The sequence below is a fragment of the Entamoeba invadens genome (genome assembly GCF_000330505.1).
Source record: "Entamoeba invadens IP1 unplaced genomic scaffold scaff_1105074726103, whole genome shotgun sequence".
In the NCBI taxonomy this organism is placed as follows: Eukaryota; Evosea; order Mastigamoebida; family Endamoebidae; genus Entamoeba; species Entamoeba invadens.
In genome coordinates this window covers 527,863-540,282 of record NW_004443767.1, presented here as the reverse complement: position 1 = coordinate 540,282, position 12,420 = coordinate 527,863, and the positions used below count along the sequence as shown (strand labels likewise).

Genomic DNA, 12,420 nt, shown 5'->3' with positions numbered 1-12,420 from the left:
CGACAAAGACGCTAAGGATTATTTTCGACTTGAAACGGAATTGTTGCTTTGAAGATGGATTAGACTTGAGTGGCTTTTTTAAACTATTTGATAATTGTTTAATTTTGATTTAGATTGATATATTCTTGTTATATAACAAACGAAAGAAGTTGATTAATTCACTGGAAGTAAATGATAGAACGCTGAATCAGACTGCCATCGTTAGAACAAGAGTAGAGTTCTGGCTGAGCATTCTTGTCAAACCATAAGATCTCGAGTTTGTTGACGGAGTAATACCTGGAGAGTGCCATCGACTTGAATAAGTTGCCACCACGGGGCTTGGTTTGATGTCTGCCTATTTCATCCACTTCGCCGAGATCGGGAAGGTGCGACATAATGATACGACCGTCGCTCAAACCAGCAAAGAGACAGATGGAATATGTGTCGACTGCAATTGCCGATACACCCTTTTCAAACGGCTTTTCAGAGCAAATGCGACCGGTTTGGATATCGACAAATTTGATACCAATTTCATCAGAAACCAATACTGAGGAGTAGCGTTCGACAAGACAAATTGCGTTGATCGGCTCGAAGAGAGAACGCGTGACAACCGGAGTCGCTTGGAGTAAATTACCAATGACTAACTCACCTCTCTTTTTAGGAAATTCACGATTACCGGCAGCTGCAAAGAACATCGTCTCACCTATAAAAATGGCGTCAACAGCTTGGTCAAACATCTTCTCGGACATGACTAAGGTGATGTCGTTCACTGTGAATCGATAAACAGCAACATACCCAGCCATGTCGCAAGCAATCAATTTAGTACCAACACTGTTCCATCGGACATTCTTAATGCCATACCCTTTTGGCCCGTTCCCGCTCAAACTCGGAGAGATGTTGTTGTGAATCGCAGTGATGATAATGGCCTCGTCCTGTGAATATTTGAAAATGAGAATCAACCCGTCTTCTGTACCAACAACAAAATATGGAAATTTCGGATTTGAGTCCATACACTTCACAGAGAAGTTGACGACCCTTGCCGGCTTGTGAGTCGTTGGGTGCATCGCGTAATAACAATACCTCAGGTCGTTCGACGTCTCCACTTTAGCGAGTCTTTTTATACAGTCCTTTGTCGAGTAAATCACAAAGTTGTTATCTGCCGAGCAGCAAAAGGTGTTGACTGGTGGGGTGTCGATCATTAGAGTGTTTTTAGACGACGGCACGTTGATCTGTGGTTCGACTTCATTGATGGAAGTTGGAATACTTGCCGAGTCAAAAATCTTTGACAAAACAGAGCGCAAAACGTCTGCTCGAGTTTCTTTGACCAAGGTGTACAGTCGCAACATCGACTCAAAGCCCTTGCATTCCTTCTCCAAGAAGTTTATAATTTCCTTTGAAAATATTCGGAACGAAAACTCTGTTGGGGCTATCTCAAGGACAGTTCGTGGTGTTAAGTAACTGGTGTAAGTAATTAAACTTGCAGTCCATTTTGTCAGCGTTGAATCGATTTTCTCACAATCAATGTCGTGCAACAATTCCGAAATCAGAGGGATGGTGAACAAAATCAACAGACCAGTCAAAAACTGTTCCGAATCACTCATCTCCTTTTCAACATATTCCTCCTCTTCAATTTTCTCTTTCAGTATTTGGCACACACCCTCAACTGTTCTGTTCGGTGTCGTCACAAGTTTCAATATCAAGTCATAGTTCTTCCTCCTTCCCGAAACCACAAATATCAACACTATCATCATACTCAAAAATTGTCGTGGTATCACCAGCTTCTTTTCAACGTGCGTAAGGAATATTCTGTGTGCCTCTTCGTATAAGTGTGTCAACGCATTAAGCGAGTGCACTGGAGGGAATACCCTTGAGATCAAATAGGCGTAAAGAGGTTCCTCCGCCTTGTTGATGAATTGCATTCCAAGACAAGAGCAGTTCGACATGCTCTGTGTTTTTGAGGCTGGCTTTGGAGGCACAGGAGGCGATTTCTTAATCACATTCAGTTTTCCTTCCTTGATTGCATTGATGTGTTTACTCATAGAGACTCTCACGTCTTCATCCGTCCCCCTTCTTGAGCTGTTTGAAAACACAGAAATGCCCTGGTCGACAAATGAAGAGACAAATGGCGTGTCTTGTATTTTATAGGCCACTGGAATGTCTTGTGCTTCACTCTCGCACGACGCTCTACACAACAAATCAATCGAGTCCGTCAATGTACAAATGTCGTAGAACATATTCATCGTTGTTTCCTTTTCAACACCAAATTGGTCCAAAAACGGTACAATGCGTGGTGCTACAAAATTCTTTGTAAAGGCATGTCCGGTTTTCGAGACGATTATATACCGATGCATCAAGTGCTCGGCTGTTATCTTTGCAAGGTCTTTCATCACACTAACGTCAAACTCACACGACAACACGGGGAAACATTGGTCTAATGATGTTTCTTTTTTCTTCTCGACAATTGCTGGCGTGTCACTCATCAGGTCGTCGAACCAGTCATCGTCGTTTTTCGGTGGGGCAGGCGAAGGTGTTTTCTCTGGGGTTACCGTCTTCTCGATTTGTGCATCGATCAATTGGAATGCAAGTGGCGCACACCGATTTCTTAAATACAGGTGAACGTTTCGTCGCATCATCCCAAATGAGGATTGTTCAATTTCGTTCACTTTGTAGAGTTGTCGCAACAGCGTATTGTTCTTTAAATACTCCATGAAGTATAACAAGTTTGGTTCTTCAGTCAGTTTCATCAGAGTCGCATTACTTTCACTGTATCTCTTCAGGTTCAAATAACAGAACAACTCGCCAAATATCTCCTTGCGCTTCTTCATTTCGACAAGTAAAAGTTCACTCATATACTTTTCAACGTTTTTACTGAACAGAACAATGAGAAAAGCCAATCCGACGTTATTCAACTTGTCCAGCGCGACATTAACTGCCTCTTGGATAGCCTCTCCCAAGAAGAAAAACGCGATGGCAATTGAGTACTTGTGTTGACTCGTCAAAACAAATCCGTTTTTGACAGCAGCGATTCTGTTTCGGTCGACAGAGAAATCTCTCACCAAGAAATCGGCAATTTTCATCTCTTGGTTCATTCTATACAAAGCAGCAAGTGCTGGGACTCTTCCAAGAAGCACGTAAATGATCGCCACATCTCCCGGATCTTTCTTTTTGAGGAACTCCACTTTTGCCACGTCGGACAAAAAGTTCTTTAAAAGCTCCGGTTTGTTCATCAACCAGAACTCAACGCCCACATTGAGTGCTTCCTCCAGGTTCATTTTTGTCCCTGAAAGTTCTCTGCATAGCAAAGGAATAGCCTCGGAGTGGAAGGCCCACACCGCGTCAAATGGCGTTATTAACTTGCCGTAAAACTTTCCAATTGATGTGTCAAGCTTCCACGCGACGTAAAAATTGATACCACACTCGTCCAACCCTTCCATCTGGTTTGCCTGAATAATGGCTTCACATATACCAGCAACACAGCCTTGTTCTGATGTACTCAAAGTCTTCACTTGGGTCTGTTGAAGTACAGTAATAAGCTCGGCGATATACTCATTCGTTTGGTTACTGTCCAGTTGCATGGAGTGGTATATTTTGTAAACGTCGTTATACACCAACGGGAAATTCTTGTTTTCTTTCAAAGTCTTAAGATAAACAACCAGCACCACTTTTGTCTGCTTCATACACCCTGCAAATATCATTTGGAGCAAACACCTTGGGTGGAACAGTTGGTAACTTTGCTGCGGCTCGATGCATTTCGTCACTCTTTGAATGTTTTGTTCCCATTTGCTAAAGACAAAGATTTTTTTACCAGTCGCAATGACTGAAGTCCCTTCTTTTGTTGTTCCCAAAGCTCCAATTTTATCCGAAAACAAGATGCTGTCGAGTTTTTCATACCCAGTGTTATACACTCGTATATTGGAACACGTTGTTGGAGTCCACCACTCTAAAACATTTCCACGACCAATCGCGATTGAAATATAACCCGAGCGCTGTCCGCTCATCAACACCAAGTCTTCCGAAGCGTCCCCCAAGTTGCATTCTAGCTCAAAAACATCGGAAGCTTCCTTTTGATAGACCGACACTTTGTTATTATCAACGACACACACTCGTAATTCTTGGTGACTGTATATCTTGCCTTTGAGGCTCAGAGGGAGAACAGCAAGTCTTGTGATTTTACTAACATAATTCGCTTCTTCCGTTCCGATGTACAGTGCGTCGACCTGGTCTGTCGACATCCTAATTACTCCCCTGACTTTAATCGACCCTTTGAGTTGCATGGAAGTGTCAATCGAGTATAACAAAACACCCTGTTCAGTCCCGATAGCTATTTTGTCACCAACAGAACACACGCAAGTTGCTTCATACGGAAGGTTGGTTGTGCCAATCAATTCGGGGCAATTTGCTTTGTTAAGCCGATACACCACCGCCTTCTTCTTTTCACACCCAACAACGTAAGTATCACAGAAGCAGTAGTTTTTCATCAACTCAAGCACTCCAACTAATTTCAAGTAAGCTCCCAAGTACTGCTGAACTCCTCCAATAAGCCACAGGATGGCTTCTTTTTTTGAAATTGATACGAAGTATTGTTGCGTTTGGTGGACCACAATTGTGTGAGGTTCGGCAGTGTGCCCAGCGACTATAAGTGGCTGCGGTTCGACAAACTCTTTCGGCAAATCGTTGTCGACTTTTTTAAGAGAAAACAAAGCACTTCGACCCTCTGATCTGCAGCACAAAGAAACTTGTGTCGGTTGCGCGTTTCCTCTCAGCGCCTCCGTGCACATTGGAATAAATGCATTTGTGTCTTTGAAGTTGAAGACGTTGTTATAACTCGCCAATACATTGACTGGGTCATTTTGGTCGAGTATAGGAGTTCCGTTTGGAGTGAATTCAATGACGTGGAATACAATTTTCTTTCCATCAAATTGCACCAAATAGTCTGGCGAGAATTTCCTTGGAATATCGATTTTTGGTAATAACCTCTGACACCCCGTTGAACTGTGAAAGCCAACAACCTTCACAGTGTCATTTGCTTTCGCCGAGGGGAAATAGGGATTATGCAAATTGTGGTGGTAATACATCCACGAGACTAACCCATCTTTCTTTGGTATGGACATTCCAGTCGAACAGAAGAGCGAGAACGTTGCACTTTGAGTCGAACTTGGGTTGTCATACCAGAGTGTAGTCATCACGCTGTCCGTGATGAGTAACATTGCCGGCGCGTCCTTCGTCCAGTTTTTTCTCCACGTCACAGAAACGATTTTGCCATTTGCTTTGATGTATTGCACCAACACCTTTCTTGCCACGGCGTGGTATTTCCAAACTTTCACCAAGTTATTATCGCTCCATGTTGAGAAATGTTCCCCATCGATGCACGCGGATATCTGGGTTTGTCTCACAATTGGCATTGAGAAGATCAGAGTTGGCTCTCTCTTCTTTATTTCGAAAACTTGAATAAATACGCCAGTTGACACGAAAAATTCATTGTTCTCATCGTTGGGTACACTTAGAAAGTCAATTGAGTCGACATTTGTGACCTTCTTAGAGTATTCTACGTACTGTGGTGGTTGAAATAGCGTTCGAGTATCTTCGCAGTGATAAATCGTAATTTGTGTTTCGGTGGACACCGCCAGCGTACCGAGTCTTGAGAACGCGAATGAGAGTGGTGGTGTCGTGAAAACAAGTTCCTGGAACACACGGAGGTTGTCGGCGTTCAGTATGATCAATGAACTCTGGTTGATATATCCGATCATATGAAATTGTTTGTATTCTCCCCACTTCCATTTTGTCTCATTGTCGATGACCCCTGGGTTGATGTAAGACGCATTGATGTGTTTCATCTTTTTTATAGAGTTCATTGTTCTTTTTTTTATGGAAGGACATTAAAGGGAATGAAGCGTTTTTCATTCCTTTTATTTTGTTTGTGCAATCTTTGTCAGTTTTTGAGTGATTTTATGGAATGACAGATTCTTATAATATAACAGTTGGTATTATTAACTTATAATATCTAATGGTTACAAATCTTCTCAAAAGTGCATCAGTTAAATCATTTTTTTAATTTTTTAATTAATTTGTCTTATCCTCTTATCAAACTCACTATTTGAAGTAAAATACGAGAATATTTGTTGTAAAAAGTATTTATTAAAATATAACTTTTTAACCATAAATTCCAATTAAAAATTTTGATAAAATGAATCCCGAATTGTGTTAATAATTCTTATATTAAATCTTAAAAAAAATTATCGTAATAAGTGATCGTTTTTTTGATATTTTTCAGTTTATTGAATAACGAACAAATGACATTTTCCATTTTTTATTATAATAACAAATTAAATATTTTGAAAAATGTATTATATTTTACAATTAATTAAACAATTAAATATAATACAAAAAAATGAGACAACAGATGATTTACCACTAGAATGACAGGACTATAATCCTTCTCGCAACAAAATCATTTCGTTCTGGCAAGAAAGTGACCAAAGAAGTTCTTTTTCCTTTGTCTTTAAACGTTTGTTCCAAATTTTTGTGATAAGATTGGGTTGATGGATCTCGAACAATCAACACGTTTTCTCTTTCTTTAGCCAAACCAAACAAATCCTTTCCGCTCGCACTTTCTTTGTCTTTGAACACGTTGAACCGCACCATTTTACCAAACTGATCTCCGAAGAAGCGCGTTGGCTTGTTGTTTGAGTTTCTCAGCTTTCCTCGAAGCCCAAAGAAGAAGTCGCTGTTATAAAACATTGAGGTAGACCCGCTCTCTGAGTAATATCCAAAGGCACAATCATCTGCAAACACGACAATCATAGTTTTTGATTTGAAGTAGACGGTGTCATAAAACATTTGAGTCATTGTCACTTCGTCTTCGACGCCTTTGTTTGTGTCAAAGTTAATTTTGTAAGTAGTTAATTGTATCCAATTTTTAAAATAGCCTTCACACGATTTAATCAGCTCTATATCAGCATCTCCAATGTTAGAAGAGAGTTTTGTATAGACTTGTGGCTGCGGTGAATACTCTTTGACTACAGACGGAACTTGTTGAACAGAAGGTCGACTTGTTGGATTCATTTGTGGGAAAGTTGGTTGGTAAACTTTAGTTCTTAAGCCGAGGGGATGTTCTCTTTGTGATGTATAATTGAAAGGATATGTTTGTTGATATTGTTGAAATGGTTGTGAGTAATTTATTGGTTGATTATATTGTTGGTAAGTTGGGTATTGTGAAGTTTGTGGGTATTGTTGTGGGGTATTGATATCAATAACTGGTTGCCCAAAGGACATTGGACCGCTTCGAGTGATTGGGTTTTGTTGTGGAAATTGTGGGAAATTAGGATTGATGGCTTGCATTTGGGGTTGTTGAATTTGTGGAGATGTTTGTTGGAAAGGGATTTGTGGCGTGTTTTGATCGACTATTGGGTATATTCTTGATGTCACCATTGAATTATCAAATTGTGTTTGTTGTGGAATTGGATTGTTTTTCAATTGCGTTGGTTGTTGTTGGATAGTTGTTGTGTTATAAGTAGTATTTGGTGATCCCATTAATTGTGTTTGCTCAACAGGTGTTCGATTATAATTGTTGGATCTCATAATTTCCGTGTTTGGAAGTTTGTCCTCTTTATTTTCAGATGGGTTTTGAACCAATTGTGTGATAGGTTTCGTATTCATAGGTGATTCGTCTTTAAACTTTTGAATTTGTGAAGTGATTTCACGCACAATCTCTTCACGAAATAGTTTGAGAACGTTATCCAATAGTTCCCCTGTGACAAACTCGTTTTTAGTCACAAGGGAGAGTGCAATGCTCTGTACATTTTCTTCCATTCCAAAGTATATGAGTTTTTTATTTTATTTTCTCTCATATAAAAACAAACAAGAAAAACATTTCCGCTTTTGTCTTCTTATTGTTTTAGTATATACCACTTATAATATATTTTATAAACAATAAACTACACGAATTTTCGTCGTGATGTTTCTAAAATTTTTATATATCCATTTTTTTGATTAAAAACAAAATTAAGTAATTGAAATGATTAACACGCATTTAAACTTGACACTAGAAATATTGCCTTTTAAATTGTTCAGTTGAAATATAAAAAACATCGTATTAATTGAGGTATTGAAAACTATATAAAATCATTGAACGCACCGAATTAAAAAATATTGAACGTTTTCTTCAACTCAACAAGCAGTTGAATGTCGTCTTGAGTGAGGTCTTTTCCGTATCTTGTTTTAAGTAAATCCAGTGACTCTCTTGATATTTTGGAGTATAACAAATCCTTCGAGTCGAAGTGTTTTTTGTATGTGTAAATAGAAGACTGTGAGAATGGCTCGATCTTGATACAAACTTCTTCCCCAACTTTTCCCACCTCGACGGGTTTATTATTGTTTTCAATTCCAATCACACGTCCAATGTCCAAATTATTTCTTGATGGAAGGCTGATTGGGCATCCCATCTTCAAAGTTCCTCGGAGTATTTTCACACCACAGATAATCGGGTTTCTGTCGTTGAAAACAAATTGTGGCAAGATTTCAGCAACGCATGGCCAGACAACAATACCCGCATTCTCCGCTGCAATTCTCTTAGCTTCTTCGAGTTTTTGCATATGTGCTGTGAATTGGTCGAACAGATGATAAATAATGTTCGCTGTGAAGATTAAAATCTTTTCGTCGTTGGCGTACTCTCTCGCGTCTTTGTCGACTGGAACATCGAACGCCATAATAATAGCGTAGTCCGGGTTCTTTTCCTTCATGATCAAAGTCTTCATCACATCCTTTTTGAAGATAGGACCCAGTCCAATCCCAGCAACTGGTATCTTAGACTCTTTCAAGAATCTCAACAACGCCTCCAATGAACCAAGAGATGACGCTTGTACAAAAACACCTTCTTTCTCGTTGACATTCAACTGGAATTTTTCAAACTCGCTTTGGACCTCTTTTTTCGTCTCCTCAAGGAAGTCGTCATCGTTACACACCGCAATGGATGACCCGGCAATTGCGTTGTCCAGGTCTTGTGCTGATATCTTAACCCCTTGAGCCGCACAAACAACTTCTTGCACATTGTACTGCGTCTTCACACGAATATCCTTCATTGGGACGGGGACTAATAGCGCTCGAATGGAAGTCACTATAGGCCCTTGCATACCACAAACAACTATTCGATCTCCTCTACGCAACATCCCATTGACTAAGATGACATCAATAGTAGTTCCATGTCCTTCCGTGGTCTTGACTTCCATAATAGTAGCCTGCAATTCGTCGCTTGGAGTCAACTTCTCGAGCATCAAACGTTGTGTCATTGCGATTAAAACCGTGACCAAGTCGGGAATACCCTCTCCGGTGATAGCAGAAGTTGGGACCAACGAGACGTAGTCCTTAATGTTTTTATTTTCATAGTACAAACACGAGTTGATTCCTTGCGCAGCGAAGTCTGAAATAGTAGCTTTCAGTCTGTTTTGGAACTCTTGTTTTGTGTCAGAGCTTTGTTTCTCAAATGAGTCTCTGAAGGGACCGTTGTCTGTCGCCTTCCATTGGTAGCATCGGTCGATTTTATTCAACGCAACGACAAATGGCGTGTTCTTTTGTTTCAACAAATTGATCGATTCGATGGTCTGAGGCTCGAGTCCATGCATCAAATCAACAACCAAAACAGCTATATCACACAAACTTGTTCCTCTGCTTCTCAAGTTAGTGAACGACTCATGGCCCGGAGTATCCATTATTAACAGCCCCGGTATTTTAAAGTCTAATTTGGTCTTTTCTTTCATCTTCTCCGTCATTTTTTCAATTGCATCCAATGGGAAGAATGTGGACCCAATTTGTTGAGTAATTCCTCCCGCTTCACCCTTTTGGACGTCCGTTCGTCTCATCTTATCAAGGATTTTTGTTTTACCGGTATCGACGTGCCCCAAGACACAGCAAATAGGTGATCGATACTTTGGTCTTGCTTTTGCAAGTGCCTCTTCTTCTTTCTTCTTTTTTTCTTCTTCTTCTTTTCTCTTCTTTTCTTCCGCGCGTTCTGCTTCGAGTTTTTTCAGTTGGTCTTGTCTCTCTTGGATTTCCTTTTCTTTGTTTTCTTCCATTTCCAACATCTCTTCCCAATTCATGTCATCAGTGATTTGTTCCTCTTCTTTCGTCTCTTCAAAAGGTTGAGCAACTTCTTCAACACTCTCAACTACCTCTTTCGTCACCTTTTCCTTCTTTTGCCGCTTCTTCCCTTCCTTCATCTTCTCGTCAAACTCTTTCATTTCTTTTGCGATGGATGTCTCCTTCTTCACTATCGTGTCATTCTCTCGAATAAGCCCTTCGACTTTACTATTCGCATTAATGTACATCATAATACGTTTTTGCTTGTCATCCGCTTCTTTTTTTTGCTTACGCTCTTTAGCAAGTCGCTTCTCCTCCGCTTTTCGCTCTTCTTCGAGTTTCAATCGTTTGGCCTCTTCCTCTTGAAACTTCTTCAGTGCTGCTTCCTCCGCAAGCTCCTTCTCTTTCTCTTCTTTTGCAAGTCGTTCCTCCTCTTCTTTGTCTTTTTTCAACTTCTCCATCGCTTTCCGGCGCGCCATTTCCGCTGGCGAGACTTTTTTTTTGGTCACTTTCTTCACCTCTTTCGCCTCCGTTTCCTTCGCAGGATTACTTTCCTCGACTTTCTCGACAGGCTTCTCCTCCTGTTTTGCAATTGGTTTCTCCTCTTCCTTTTTCGGCTCTTCCGCGGCTTTTTGTTCGTTTTGAAGTGCCATTTGTCTCATCATTTCCTCCGCGTCAATATCCTCCTCTTCTTGCTTGACTACCTTCTTTGTCACTTTCTTCGTCGGCTTAACACTTTTTTTTCCCTTTTGTTGCGGCATTGCTTTTACTGCTCAGTTCGTTTTTCTTCTCAACCCTATGCTAAACCATTCTTGTTCTATTAATATACCATACTTGTGCTATACTAATATACTATACTGCTCTAGTAAATCAGAACTATAGAGAACCACTTTCAAATCCTCCTTCCTTTGAACAGCAGAAAAAAAGTAAACTAGAATTATAGGTTTGAATATAGTTACGTCTGGTTAATCATTTTGGACGAAAAGTGGAGAACCCTAAGTGCGAACTTTGAAGAGTATCGCCACAGAACATGGTTAAGTACACATTCAAGCCACAAAACACGACCAAGACCTCAATGGCCCGTGGTGATGATCTCAAGGTCCACTTCAAAAACACATTGAACACTGCTGCTGCTATTAAGGGAATGAAAGTTGTTCGTGCTCAAGCCTACTTGAACAACGTCTTGAAGAGAAAGGAATGTATTCCATTCAGAAAACACAACGGAGGTGTCGGAAGAAGCGGCCAAACAAAAGGAATGAACTGTGCGTTCGGAAGATGGCCAGTCAAATCGTGCAACTTCATCTTGAAACTCATCAAGAGCGCCGTTGACAACGCCAAGGCTAAAGGTCTCAACACAAATCTCTTGGTCATCAGCCATATTTGCGTCCACCAGGCAAGACAAACCAGAAGAAGATTGTACAGAGCTCACGGCTCAATTAACACTTTCGCTAGCTCACCATCCCACATCGAGATCGTCTTGACTGAAAAGGAGAAGAGAGTCACTAAGCCAAAGACTGCTGATACTGACAAGAAGGCTGCTCCAAAGCACTTCTTCCAACCACTCCTCAAGATGTTCTAAGTAATTGCGAGTTGTTCTGTGGAATTTACATTCTTTCTTTCCATCTTATTCAATCTCATCATTTTCTATCATCTCATCACTCATCGGGGTTTTTACTATTTTTTTCTTTTTTAACTATTTATTCTAATACAGCTTTTTATCTTTGTCTATACCATTTTATTCTCTATGTTTAGTACTGCTTCTTACTAATAAAAAATATAGTAATTATTAACTAGAAAATAACTACACTCCAAATAATAAACATATAATAAAAAAATTATAAAACTCTAGTAAAAAACACAATCAAAAATTACTTCATTGGCTCCTCTTTTCTCTCCTTTATCTCTTTCTCTTCGCACATTGCAGTTGTCTGTACGTCGACATCCTCGTCGTCCGAATATTCAAGTTCGTCGAACTCCTCCATTTTTCTGCACTGATTTTGTGTGTTCAGTAACACGTCGACGCCAAGAGCACTATGAATTTCCTTTTGCACTTCATCACTTAGAGGAGCGGGTTCTTCCTCTTCCATTTTACTATTTGACATTATATTCCCGTCCGCGGTGAACGACACAACAGTTCCGAGTTCTTCGGGCTTTTCCTCGACAATTGCGATTTGTTCTTCTTTGTCCCAGAAGCATGGGAATATCGTGACATGTGCTTCAGAGAGTGTTCTGACCACTTTAGTAACATCTATCATCTTCTTCGTTACTATATCCGTCGTTGGGTCAATCCCTTCAAACTCGTTGTTGACATAATACCCGACTCGACAGAACTCTTTCTCTTTATAAAAGAAATAGACTAGGACAATTGTG

At 40.2% G+C, this 12,420-nt stretch overlaps 5 protein-coding genes across 5 annotated transcripts; 1 reads left to right on the top strand and 4 right to left on the bottom strand.

Annotated features, from left to right (window-relative positions):
* Positions 1–158: 158 nt before the first annotated feature.
* EIN_251990 (hypothetical protein) lies at positions 159–5,813 on the bottom strand (the record flags this gene model as incomplete). Its single annotated transcript, XM_004261728.1, has 1 exon — positions 159–5,813. One exon carries the CDS (start codon positions 5,811–5,813, stop codon positions 159–161), a length of 5,655 nt encoding a protein of 1,884 aa, XP_004261776.1.
* Positions 5,814–6,390: 577 nt separating this feature from the next.
* Positions 6,391–7,788, bottom strand: EIN_251980 (hypothetical protein; the record flags this gene model as incomplete). The annotated part of the gene is made up of 1 exon (XM_004261727.1): positions 6,391–7,788. The coding sequence occupies one exon, from the start codon at positions 7,786–7,788 to the stop codon at positions 6,391–6,393; it is 1,398 nt and encodes a 465-aa protein (XP_004261775.1).
* A 329-nt stretch (positions 7,789–8,117) lies between these two features.
* On the bottom strand, positions 8,118–10,811 carry EIN_251970 (eukaryotic translation initiation factor 5B, putative; the record flags this gene model as incomplete). Its single annotated transcript, XM_004261726.1, has 1 exon — positions 8,118–10,811. The coding sequence occupies one exon, from the start codon at positions 10,809–10,811 to the stop codon at positions 8,118–8,120; it is 2,694 nt and encodes an 897-aa protein (XP_004261774.1).
* A 269-nt stretch (positions 10,812–11,080) lies between these two features.
* EIN_251960 (60S ribosomal protein L17, putative) lies at positions 11,081–11,629 on the top strand (the record flags this gene model as incomplete). Its single annotated transcript, XM_004261725.1, has 1 exon — positions 11,081–11,629. The coding sequence occupies one exon, from the start codon at positions 11,081–11,083 to the stop codon at positions 11,627–11,629; it is 549 nt and encodes a 182-aa protein (XP_004261773.1).
* Positions 11,630–11,918: 289 nt separating this feature from the next.
* On the bottom strand, positions 11,919–12,420 carry EIN_251950 (hypothetical protein; the record flags this gene model as incomplete). The annotated part of the gene is made up of 1 exon (XM_004261724.1): positions 11,919–12,420. A coding segment is annotated over one exon (502 nt), but the record flags the coding sequence as incomplete, so codon positions are not given.